General features: G+C 47.7%; 1 protein-coding gene across 4 annotated transcripts in view; it reads right to left on the bottom strand.

Annotated features, from left to right (window-relative positions):
- Window positions 1-9,700: 9,700 nt before the first annotated feature.
- ptprub (protein tyrosine phosphatase receptor type Ub) overlaps window positions 9,701-13,603 on the bottom strand; it is a 115,229-nt gene continuing 111,326 nt past the window's right edge. For all 4 annotated transcript variants that reach the window (XM_029128034.3, XM_029128035.3, XM_029128036.3 and 1 more), the window contains 2 exons: window positions 12,349-12,484; window positions 9,701-12,272 (listed from right to left, as the gene is read on the bottom strand). In XM_029128034.3, the coding sequence (XP_028983867.1) occupies window positions 12,210-12,272; window positions 12,349-12,484 (199 nt within the window). In that variant the 3' untranslated portion in view covers window positions 9,701-12,209. The remainder of the gene's footprint in view (window positions 12,273-12,348; window positions 12,485-13,603) is intronic.

Raw genomic sequence — 13,603 nt, 5'->3', positions numbered from 1 at the left:
CCCTAAGGGGACACCGGCGCTGTCACGGCTCACAGTGAGATTTATCGGCAGCTCTGTGAGAGGCTGTATGATTCCCTCACACCTCTCTCCTGACTCACGGGTCACTGACAGTGACTTATGTGAGAGGAGACAGAAGTGTCATGGGGAAATATGTGTGTCCGCTCTCATCAGCTCTGTTTTGGTCTCATAGAAACCAGCCACATCTGAAACGGTAGGGAATGTGTGACAGTGATGTGATGATACCCACAAAACCTGCAGGTCTAATACAAATATATATTTTAGAACATGTCTGAGGTTGTTGTATTTCATGTACAGTTCATAGTGAGGACATTTACAAAGGTATTAGCAACTAAAAAGGCAACATATTAACATTCTCAGCTCTGTTTCTATAGGAAATCGGTGGAGTTCTAGCATGTCTTTTTATATTACTTTGAACCGCAGCAGATATATATAAAGCGCTCGTCTCCTTTACTGAACATGCCTGTCATTTATAATTAGTGCACCAAACACATGTACCGTCCCACTTCAGGTTTGCATGGGGAAAAGGAGGCCTCTCATTCCCAGGAACACTTTCTGGTTGAAAAGTCAGCTGGAGCCGGCTAATTAACTTAATGCCGGCTCCAAAGCTCTGGCTGATTTGAATTCTTTTAAACAAGATGCCGTGTTTAAAACAAGAACTCTAAAAGGAATCTTCCACAGGCGCTTAATGGCAGCATAAATGATATTATGCGAGGGGTTGGATAGGTAATTGAATCCAACGATGCGCTAAACACCAGAGAATGACTTGAGCATTTTTAACTGAACCTGAGAGATATTGGAGAAAGTGAAGCGGGCTGAAACAGGAGGACGCTGCACAATGGCCTCCGGGTGGCGATAAGCCTGGATCTAAAGAGCAGGTCAGGGTTCGAGACACGGGGCGTACGCGTCTCGTGCAGGTGAGCGATGCTGTGCACGCAGAGCCCTGCCTCTCTGGGTGGTGAACACAAGGCAGGTCTCATGGCGTATACCCAGTAATACTGAGCAATGTACTGTATTTGAATACAATAGATATTTTCAATTAGTATAGTACAGTATCTTCATGGAACAATGTGTTCAACACAAATAGCCCAACAATATATGTTGTGGAGGGAATTGCCAGAAAATTCCAATAGCAGAGAAATTCACTTTAACAAGCAAAATACAGACAAATGTGACAGTAAATGAAGGCACGGTTTCTGTCAGAGGTTTGTAAAGGTCTACCATGTCCAAGCTGTGTGGAAATCTGTACAGTAACTGTGAAGTGTGAACTGTGAAGTGAACGTAAAGGATACTTTTTCCATTTTAGTTTAAAACAAGTATACAGTCTAATAGTGTACTTACTGTATGTACTACATACTACGTACTGCATGTACTACTTTTTTCCAAGGGAAGACATTGTTTCTGACAGACAGACTAAACCCTTTAAACTTGTGTTCAATGCCTTTCAATAGACAGGTGTATTGTGTTCAGTACAGTTCATTTATGAAACTCAACCCATCGAGGCACCACGAATGAAATCACTGGAAGCGTTTGAGCATATTACTGCAAATTCCGAACGAACATTAGAACATATTTCCAAACAGAAGTACAAAACAAACACAACCTCCTTGAAACTCTTTCCAGTGAATTCATGTAAAGAATCACCTTGTTGTGTAATGTGTCTGTCTGGCAGACAAATAGAAGCTCTGGGTGTTAGGATTTAAACCCGCTGCTGGCCGGCGTGGTTTACTGGGCTGTGACCGCACAGTTACTGCCGCATACAGTCCTATATCCAGTTTATTGGTTTATTTGCCCATTTGCACATTAGCAGCGGGCGCGTGTTTGCCCCGGAACTTTGCTCACTTACTGGAGCAGTACAGATAAAATGCCACATCTACATCTGCATGTTTGCTTTGTACAGCATCGAACCTGTTGACGCTCGACCCACATCAGGAGTGAGGAAAACCTGGACTCAGCTCCCACTGTCCCAATGTGCAAGAATGACCTTCACAGGAGCCTGGTGTCCTTGGTGCGCTAATGTTTTAGCTAATAGAGGTACTGATAGTCAGTGGTGATCTCTAGGTCTTAAAGCTTGTACAGTTTGTACTACACAACCTTTGAAACTCATCACTGTGGTCCCTAAAAGTACTTTCAGCACAGGAGAGCTTCCCAGACACCAGGCCAGAGATAAATCCTACTCATTTCCTGTGTTGACAGTCTGAGGCTGCTTCCTTGACTCGGTAAAATTAACGGTCCAGAACGTTATTTTCCCATCCAATATGCCGCCATCAATCATTCTGTGTGCCTTCATCACTTTCAAAAATTATGTGTCACTGTTTTCTACAAAGGCAAAGCAACAAATTTAGTCACCAGAAAAAGGGAGGGATGACGAAATGCACAAGTTTGAGGGCGAAACGAGTGGGAGGCAAAACTTCTAAACGTCAAGTGTGAAGTTGTGCCCGTTCGGGAATAAAAGTGCAGGCTGCTTTAACGAGACAGGAGGAAGTGATAAGCAAGACAAATGCAGTTCAGAAATAAACCCGGTCCTGGTGCTGATCTGAGCATTAAAGGTCACGCGTGCAGGTTCCAGTGAAACGAGAGCAGGTCGAAGCACAATGTGACTTTCAAGCGTCTCACAGAACAACTAAATGTTGACCCGACCGAACTGACGGAGCCCCACGGCACGAGAGCGCCGTTCATACATCATCTGTTACGTAAGTGTCACAGGCGGCGTATTAATAGTTTTGAGGAGCAGAATCTTGGCAGACGGCTCGTGAAGCTCTCCATCTCTCTAAACGCTGTCAGAAATCTCTGAGGGATTTGACTTCAGTTTTGGGTTTTGTGCACATTTGTGTTTCTGCTGCACGAACTCTCTCTCATTGCCGCATCAGACGCAAACTTTGGCCACTAATGCCGATGGGCGGAGGAGAAACTATATTATAACTGCAGGCTCCGACCAGCACAGCACGGCGTGAAGTATGAAGTTTCATGGCGCGGCGGGAAATTGCAAGTGCCATGGAAGAGAAGTGAATGACATGAGGGAGGGAGGAACGGTAAGGGAGCATGTAAAGCGCATCCTCATTCCACTCCAGCCTGATGCGCTCTCACTCCCTGATCACAGGGGCTGATGGGTAGAGTGGACGGGAGGGGGCGGGGTGTGATTTGAGGGCATCAAGAAGCGGAACTGACAGAGACGGATTCACTGTGGCCCAAGCATGGAATTGCTTTTCCTTTCCCCTAGAACCGAGCTGGAAGTGTCTGCGGCTGCAAACAATCTCTAAGCAGCAGCTTTCACAAAGCCCGGGAGCCGGAACCGTGAAACCTCGGAGGCAGGTGAGAAATGCTGAACTATTTAGAACAAGGAGAAGCAGGTGGAGAGGAACGGCCCGAAGTCGGCGTGGGTCCTCAGACGACGTTACGTCGGCAGAAGCCTCGTGTTGACAAATTATAGTAGCTATTTACAGTGGATGCACGGTGCAGAGTCTATACAGTGCGTTAATGTGTGTGTGTGTGTGTGTGTGTGTGTGTGTGTGTGTGTGTGTGTGTGTGTGTGTGTGTGTGTGTTATGTTGTCAAGTTGCACAGCTAATTATACAGGTGTTACATCGCCCCAGGACAGAAAACAGCAAAGACAAGGGAGAGTTTCACTCTCTCAGTGTGACACAAGGATGAAAGTGCACTATTCAATTTTCACCTTCACCTGAGGGAAGGTCCGTGCGGGTTAAGTTTAAGGCAGGAACTCTAAGACGAAGATGTCTACTGCAACAATACAAGTTCCATTACTTTAAGCACGGCCGTTGAGGTTAAGGTCATTAGAAGCACAATAAATTAACACGCCATCACTGCACTGGATGCTACAATGAGCCACAAGAGAAAAAACATCATTACATCCTACACGCATGAGCGGAACGAAATCAGATTAATCTCATTTGAACTCAGTGTGACAAATAGTTTTTCTTAATGACCCAAAGTCCTGGAGTTAACATTTGTTCTTACAGGAGATCAGACGAGGGCTCCTGTTGTTTCACCCCTAATGGTGCATGTCAGCGAGGAGATGAGACGTGTCCTCATTTATATTCAGTCTGATTTATTTTTCTCCCCTGCCATTCCATCACTCAGAGCCTTCAAATGCCAACAATGTAGCATCACTCACGAGCGGTCGGCACCCGCTGAGCCGGGCCCGGTCCGGACCCGGTCTGAACCCGCTGACGGAGGCTTTGACGGCGCCAGTGGACGGGTCCGGCCCCACAGGGACGGCGAGCTTTATCCCGCGCCTCTGCCTCCATTGTTCACACAGCCGCTGCGCGTTGGAGCCCAGCGAGTCCGGCTCATGCGTCTGTGCGCGTTTAATCTGCATTTGAAGCAGGCCGAGATAAACATCGGAGACGGGACCCGCACTAAACACATCCACACACGTGTTCTGCCGAAGCGGATGTTCTCCTCCCACTGACCCGAGGCGCGACCTTTGCCTTCACACCTTAATTCAACAATGAGGCAACAAGAGAAGAAGAATAGCTGCAATCAGGGAGCGAGGACGAGAGGCTCTCACCACTCTTCCCTCCACGAGGCAGACATGCTAATTATAGTCAGCACTTGCCACTTTAGAGACACGCGTCAGGCTCCATGCAGTATGCAGCACCGTCTACTGTTTTCCTGTTTCCCCGTTCGTTCCAGCAGATTATCATCAAATATGGCTTCAGGAATGTCACAGTGCATCAGCGAGTGCGGCGGGTGAATAACAACGCGCAGCGCCGGGGTCGTTACCGTTCACGCGCAGGAGGGTGAACGGGCTCCTTTGCTCCATTCGCTACAATCGGTGCGGAAAGCGAGGCAGCAGCTCTTCTGGTGACGGCACCAGGCAAATCTGCGCTCCACCTCCACTGTGACCGATCTGTGTCACAGCGCCGGCGCCGGACCGAGCGGCCCGCGATGCCGACGCCTCACGCGACGCTGTGACAGGTGGGGGTTTGGGGGGGGGGGGGGGGGGGGGGGGGGGTGGGTGCTGCTCTCTCCACCGGGACCGACGCGACAACATCTAAAACATGTCTCTGCAGCGCATGTCACGACCCCGTCAGCGCGGTCACACGCTCCAGCAGATGCACCCCCCACACACACACACACACACACACACACACCTCCTCCAGCCTCTGCACCTGAGACGCCGTGTGACAAGGGGACGAGGACGAGGAGCAGACGACGACGCCTGCACGAAGGGAAAGCGACGCAGGTGATCAAGGAGAAGACGAGGAGGCCGGAAAAGAGAGGCACCCGGATTGGAAATGGTGAGTGATGGGGAGCGGTGCAGACAGTCAAATGTTGGGAAAACAGGGCTATGAATTATTCTGCTGTTATTCTCTCTGACAGCAGGAGCCTAAGAGTTTTTTTATTCCTCCCGCCACAGACGAGCAGGTCGACCTGAGCAATGAAATATTAAGGAGTTCCTATCTGCATGCACGTCGATTCAGGGGCTCGGCCTAAATGACACGACAGCGTAATCCCCAGTGCTCCGTGTCCAGGCACAGTATTAAAAGAAAAAAAGTCATAGAGAGATGAAGGAAAATAGCTCTTTCCCCTCGCTTTAATTGAATTTGAAGGTTGTGAAAGACCAGAACACGACTCTGACAGTCGTTCTCTCCAGGCAAGAAACAAGAAGCTTAAACCCAGAGACCAATTTGTAGCCAAGTCAGTCTCACTGTCCCACTGAGGGATGTGAAAAGCAGCCGGTCCCGCCGGACAGAGGGGAAGCGGAGGTAGCAAAAGCAAAAGACTGCTTCATTTGAAGAATGAACAGATGCAAAGAGAGGGTATTCAATTCCATTAAAATGAAGTCGCACCACGGTCCCTTAAAGTCACGGTTTAGGACGTGCACCAGTCCAACATCTGGCTCAGAGTCCGATGATTCTGTCTTTACAGTAAGGAACGCTTTAATGGCTTTAATTTTGCTCATTCAAAATCATGGATAATATCATTCATCATCATGTTTGACTATAAACTAACATGCAAACGATGGATTTAAGATGGAAACAGTCGGCAGATCTTATTTGATGATATTAAAGCACTGGTTTGCCTCGGTCTAATTACCCTGAATATAAAACATTTAATTCATCCGCTGCCTTTGATTGGAGCGTCTCCAGGCAACACACGCTTCATCATTACTAGTCCGTCAACAGCATAAACAGGCTATTTTGTGAAATATGCCGGGGTTCAGCTCCGGGTCGTCTCACCTCCCCAGGTGTGAAGCAGTGCATCATATACATGTTGAACACGTCACTACGCTGCAGTGGGTGTGAGAGACGGAATGTTAAGCAGGCGTGCTGCGGGTCACGGTATCGCCAAGGATGCGCCTGTTCGCTCAGCCGTGGTGGCGCTGATCAGCCACGGCTGAAGGAAGCAAGGCCGGAGAAGGCGGCGTTCCCGCGGCGACGTTCCCGCGGCGACGTTCCCGCGGCGACGTGAGGCCAGCGGCCTCGCACGCATCCCGAAGCGGGGACGCGGGAGGAGAGGACGACTGCCGCTCTCTCCCCGAGGTTAATGTAGTACTAGCAGTTGCACAACCGTCCTCTCGTGGCCGCGTCTATTTCAACAACTGCTGGAGGAGGAGAGGGAAACGGAGCGGGTGAGCGATGCGCAGACGGGAGACGGGAGGCGATGATGAATAATAGGAGTGGCGGCGGCGGCGGCGAGCTGAGGAGCTGCGAGACGGAAGGGAAATAAACAGACAAGAGGCTGAGGAGGTGATGGCGGCGTTCTTTCAAACCACTCACACTTAATGGTGTAAAAAGCAAAGGATGAATATTACTGCAAACAGATTCAAAAGAATTTATATGTTGCTCAGAGATAAAAAATAATCAACACTTATGACTTAATCTGCTTATTGTTGTTAAATCTATGTTTAGTTGAAGCTGTGTCTGGAAAATATGATCGCAATGATTGCTTTTAAAGAAATTAAAAGCTACAGCGCCCTCACAGTGTTGAAGGAAATCAATAAGACGTCTGCCTTTGTTGAAGTTTGTCAAGACTCACAATCAAGTATGATTGATGGTAGTCATTGCCTCTGGCCCCGTTTTCTGCTCTAAATGAAGCGAAGGATAAATCCAGTTGCTAAGTCAGTCCCTGAAAGGCCTGACCTTTTGAAAAGCCCATCCCTCAAATTTATGGCAGCTCCGTGATGCTTTAGTGCCACAATCTTGAAATGGCTCATGTTGACGTATCATCTACAAGCTTCTCCCCAGAAGCCTCAAGGCTCAACACCTCGCCGTGTGTTCCAACAGCACAAGACGATGCTTGGAGTAAAGCAGCAGCGGCCTCATGCAGACTGTGTTGCCGTCAAATGATGGATTTGTTATTTTTATAACTTTCTGTGTTACGTTGGCCATTTGACGCCAGCCATTTTGTTTCCCTCCACCGGCTTATTTCAGCGGCTGAATTTAAAGCCTCGGCCCGATTCAGGTCCCAACGCGCTACAGTAGGTTCCAGTCGTCTGGTGCTGGTGTTGGAGGCAAACTGGTCGGGTTCTTAGCAGGAGCCGGCGGGTCCGATAAAACGGGAACGAGACGACGGAGGCGCTGGCGTGTGCCGCCATTCTGGTTATCTGTCCCGGCTCCTTGTTTGCCCGCAGTGATCTGGACCGGAACCATCAGGAGCTCCCACTCTTCTCCTGGTTCGCGCGAACCATGACCTCGCCGAACTGGGAGCGCACGGCCGAGATAACGGCTCCGGTCGGTCCAAGTGCAGAGGAACCACGGTGGATGGAGCCATCTGGACAGTTCTGCGCTGCGTCCTCGCTCCGCCGAGCACCGGGCCGGAGCCGCGCGTCTCGTCTGGGAACCACCGGGTCGGGAAGACAAGATAATGTGTGTTTATGTGTGTTCACGTTTCACCTTGAGCGTTTTCTAGGAAGAGTACACAGACAGAGCAGAACTATTTCCCCTCCGAGAATTGCTGTCTGTTTACAAGTCGCTGTTGCGTCTAAGAAATAATATACTACATGGATCCAGATTGTTTCTCATCTTTGCTAAAAGCCTCTAACGCTGCTTTGAAGCCATGTTAAAGGATATGCATCTTCTTTTTCTATTTATCGACTGAGGTTTGGGCAAGGTCATTTGCAAAAGCTTTTGTGACAATATTCTCCCGGAGAATATTGGATTTTATCTGCATGTATTAGCGAAGCATTTGGCATGAAAGGGGAAACATTTAGTAAGATACACCGCTGAACTTTGAAGTGCAGCACGAGGCTGGGGCTGAAACCACCGGGAGCTCTGGAGCCTGCGTCAAGTTTCCGCTGCATGATGACGAGGAGGACACTCTGCAAAGCAGGTGTCAGGACGGAGGCAACAGCAGGCCCAGCAATTCAATATGAGCGATAATCAGTCAAATCAGTTAAAAAATATTAAACCTCAGGTTTTAGCTTAACTTTAGTTTAGTTTAGTTAGTTAGTTATGACAAAAGGCATTTAGTGACTCCTATATCACACAAATCCCAAACAAGATTGAATAATTTACTCATAGCCTCAAACATTTGTTGCAGACACTTACATATCTATTGTACTGTACATAGTCAGAGTTGATAATAATTAAGGTAAGTCAAAATATCCTACTGTCCAAAGCGTCTAAAAGAACTTGAACCTAGTAACAAGATGTAATTCTACAGTGCAAAAAAATTGATTGGAGCAAAAATCTAATTAAGTGCTCAAATAATAAGAACCCGTGTCGCTCAGCAGTCTCACATCAGTTATATCTGGCCCTCGGTCCCATCAGCTGCTGCTGTTAGCTGTCGGACCTCGCTCCTGTTTTATAGAGACACCACATAAAAGCGCGAGGCTCACCGGGGAGACTGGGGAGCGGGCCGTCATCCATCGAGCCTGTCAGACCAGCAATATGAGACAGGAAGCCCAGGGAGAAAAGACAAAACCCCAGTTGGATCTTGGCCTCGTGATAAGTTACCTTGCACATGGCAGTCATTACACCAGGAGAATTAAATGATAAGATTCCAATTACCTGCTAATTTAAACCACCGGTCAAATATGCGCAGTAAAGGATGATGGAGCCTGCCGCTAAGGATTTCATGTTGTAATAGCTTTCTGCAGGTGAAAGGAAATTGAGAAAATCTAGGAGATATTAAAAGGGCCTCCTCCATGAAAAAGCTCTTTATCTGTGTCATATTAAATATATTATGCATTATTGCTCTGATACCAACACTCTCATCTTAAGAACGTTTGGCCGTACGTGTGCTAGCAATTTGTTATTGAGGGTTAATCCATTTCCAATCAATCTATGGTTGAATCCATATGCCCTAAATTGTCCTCAGCCCAGCGAGACCGGGCCTTGTCCTCTAATTAATCTGTCTTGTCTCGCTGCTAAACACTGGCTCGGTTTGCAGGACTGCTGCATTATTCAACATGGCCGCGGGCGAGGGAGGAAGTCTGTGGTCTGGGGTCACCTTACTCTGGGCAGAGTAGCAAAGGAGGAGATGGAGACGGAGAGGGAGAAGGTAACGGGGCAGGAAGACAGAAGGAAGAAGTGAGAGATACTGTATGATGAATAAAATGCATTCTAGGACACACTAGGAAACTAGTAGATCTAAAAAACATGAGGAACTCCACCAGGGCTCCACACCGGGAGGGTCCAGCTGTCAGACCCCTGATTCTGCTGACAAACCGGCCTTTACACACATCCTGACAGAACATCCAATGACCAGTTGACAACTTCTCGTTTTTTCCCCTTCTTTTTATTTGTGATCGCTGTTATTCTTCAGAACAATCCCCGAAATACATCCGTCCGCGGTTCCTCTCCCGTTAAAATACACACCACCCCACCACAAACACAATGGCCAAAAGCACAGTAGTCATGTACAGATGAACCAACGGCCGCCTCGTGGCAGTGGCATGTGGATGGTAGGAGCACAACGCTCCCGCACAGTCTATGTGTGTGTATGTGTGTGCGTGTGTGTGGTAAAACACGCCGGGAGAGTCAAAGGAAGTCGACCGGGAATAGTTTGGAATGAAACAGACTGAGATGCAAAGCACACAGCGGGTTCATACATGTGGTTCTGTACGAATACTCCGGGAGATGCTCACAAAATGGTCATTTATACAGTAGCACATTCAGCGTTGTGGTTACTTACTCTACGTCTCTGGGCCAACATGGAGCACATTATTCACAGAATATTCACATATTATACATCTGTATGTACACATTCCTTCCATCTTTGAGAAGAAGTGTCCAGGCACTTCTTCCAGCGATCCTCGTTCATCGTCCTATTAAAAACACGCTGCTCTGCTCTGTCTGGGAAACGGTGGGAGTCTGGGGGATGTTGGTGTATTGTTGGATTCCTCACACCTGAGCCTGAGACGCAGGCGACGAGCAGAGTTCACACTTCTCGGCTTTTGCGGGGTTCAAGGTCTCTCCTTGTCGATCAGGGCAGGTCCTGCAGTGCACTTAATGTACGACGTGGTAGAGAACAACATCATCCGAGGGGCAATAATGGAGTGTAGAATGAGCGTAGCGTCAGCGGAACAAAACGCCGCTTTCTGAGGACGATTCAACGCCGACTCGGATCATTATGGGTATCACACACCTGCTGGAGAACAGCAGTTTCTATCGATTTGGGCATTAACAGATCCAGAGGCAGCAGGTGGAAAACAGCGGCAGCTTCTTGTCTATGGATTCTGTCATAACTAAGCAGCAACTGCTACTTTCCTGTTTAATTAAAATGAAGATAAAAACACATCTTTGGGGCGACTGGGGGGTGCAAAGCTTTTCTTATAAGCAATGTTAATGCCCATTTTGATTCATTTACTTTTGCATTTCTTTATTTATAATACACCACTAAAAACAACTCATCTACATGTATGTTCAGCTGAAAATTGTCCACAACCCCCAGCTTGAAAGGCTTGTGATGCAGCAGCGACTGAGACGCGTCACAGCGGCGTTGATGGAACAGCGTTTCTCACGTCAGCACTTTCCACACACCAGCGGCTGCACAAAGGCCCTGTGCATCCTGTGGCGAGGTGATCGGTGGTGATGCTGAGCTAAGTGGCTCCAGTTTGAATGCCAGCTGTGGTTTGCTACGTTTCAGGGCCATGAACGGTGTTAGTTGCATCGGTGCGATGGGGTTTTGCCACAGTTGACCGTCTGTCTTTGCCCGGACTCACTTAATAATTGTTAATGTGCAGCGTAGTAGAAACCGACGCAGGCTTTATCCAGTAAACAGTGACTGACTGCAACCACCAACGTGAGCACAGCTGTGGTGACGACGCTTTCCATGCACAGTGCACGACATACAGTACACAACAACTAGAAAGGCCCCAACACTCCTCCCTGCTCCTCCGTCAGAAGACAGAAACACTTTGGAGTAGGGTCGTTAGCCCACGTAGCACATCCTGTTTATTTGCAGGTGTATATCGCGATGAAGCACTAGAACAAAGGAGCGAGAGGATTCAAGTCAACCAGTGGGATTGGCACTGTGACAGTAAAGAGACAGGAATCTCACATGGTGGCACCAGGCCCAGTGCTGGGCTCCCTGGAGATGTCCACCTATAGCACACATGGTAATCCAGCACGAACATTATGGCAAAATACAACAGATCGCACTACTGTACAGTTCTGCACTGCTTAGAACTGGGCCGGTCTACCCTTGTTAGAACCTTCTGTTGCTGTACACGTCTTTGAGGATGTTTCAGTCATTTCAATACATGTGTCCCGTTACAAGAGAATAAGGCAGTTTATGGTATGGTAGATAAGTCATGCCACAACCACAGTGGACCTGTTGTACAGTATGTAGCTCTTAGAAAAAAAACAAACAGCTTCCAAATTTACATGATGACACTGAAACTGGAGTTAAACCCCAACACACACTGTTTGAATGAAACCGATGAAACTAAATGAAGGCGACCCATCCTCCTCTGACCAGACATGTCCGATGCAGCTCAGAACACTGTTTTGCTGCCACAGAACTATTTAGCACAAAAAAAGAACTTCAGTCAAGAGGATCGAGAAAAGCACAAAAATATATCAAAAGAGACGAACATCACCAACAAGGAGAAAATCACGGCTGTACATTAAAGGTTAAGGGTGGACCAGTTTTTTTCCTCTCCTTCCTTTAAGATTCTTTTAAGTCCATAGGTCCAGACATTAAAGTAGAGGGGGTCACAGGGTGGCCATGAATCAAATCTCCAGCGTTTGGGGTGCCGCTGCGGTGGTCAACATGTGGTTGCTATCTCCCTTCAAAGCAGTCCAAGTACTCAAGGACAAGGTCGTAGCAGAACCGATACTGGTCCTGAGGAAGAAGGAAAAAAGAACAATTCATACTCCTGCCACAACATGCATTTCTTTTGACCTCTACACTGTCTCACCAGGGATTCCACCATGTTGGGTTTGCAGTTTCGTAGAGTCTTGACAGCGTAGAAGATGTCCACCATGTTCTGGTACTGGATCATCTCCAGGAGGATGTTGCAAGCGCAGAATGAGCCGCTGCGACCGCCGCCGTTACTGCGGAGGACACGTGTACTGATGAATCAAACATGTTTTAACGTGTGATTCATGGTCACCAGAGGATGAACCTCAAACACCACAAAGTTAACATATTGAAATTTGAGGATGAGCTGTAGAAACAGCCCGTATCAGTCATCTCGTGCCACCGCCAGGTCAAAATTAAATTCTGTCAAGTACTTTGGTCTAGGATTAGTCACGAGTGTTTGTTTAAGCTAATAAGCAAACACTAGCATCCTGTACTGTAGAGCTATAATGATACCAGAGCACAGTAACTATTATACCTGCTAAACACCAGCGCTGTGTCAGCTGCTGACTCCTGCATTTAGAAGCCAGAGCACAAACTTTAAGAGCTGGTGGAGCTACAGGAGACTCCCTGGAGAGCTTTCTGGTATGTGCTTTATTAACATGCATTTCATTAGATGTAATTTAGCGTTGGACCTGGAATATTGGAATGTGCTGAGAACCATTGTGTCTGCACAGCCGACCACGCACCACATACTCATGTGCAGCGTGTGCCATAGCGATGTACTGTACAGCACATCGTTCATCGTCCTCACATGCTTCTACTGAGCTCTGCAGAATACGGCCCAATATCACCGGTTCATCTGATAAGCCTGCGTCAGAGTTTTATAGTAAAAGCTGACATCTGACACAGTTAATACAGTTTGTGTACGCAATAAAACAAGAGACGAAAAAAACTGTAAGGTAGGAGAAAATTGAGAAATAACAGCACAGTGAGGCCATTTCTTTGGAAATATTGTCCCGGTCATCAGAAATGAAAGGGAATATCAATAAACTACTGGACGACAATCCACTTCCTCTCTCCTGAGACACAGGCTGTGAAGGTGGCCATGGGAGCCTCTGCAGCATATACAAGCAATATTAAGGTAATCAATCGTCGTCAGTGCTTTGGCAGTCCTGGATTTACTGTAGTGAGAACCATCGCATTCAGTATTAAGCCATAATTGATTTGATCTCCATAATCTCTACCCTGGTTGTCGTGGGTAACACAGTGTGACAGCGCTGAGTGATGTGCTTTGGATGGGGGCGGCGAGGATGAACGTGTGACGGGTCGGCAATCAGCCGGACGGCCCATTCATATTCATGAGCAGGCGT

This window comes from Betta splendens, chromosome 16 (assembly GCF_900634795.4).
Source record: "Betta splendens chromosome 16, fBetSpl5.4, whole genome shotgun sequence".
Taxonomy (NCBI): domain Eukaryota; kingdom Metazoa; phylum Chordata; class Actinopteri; order Anabantiformes; family Osphronemidae; genus Betta; species Betta splendens.
The sequence above is the reverse complement of the archived record's forward strand: the minus strand, read 5'-3'. Positions and strand labels throughout refer to the sequence as shown.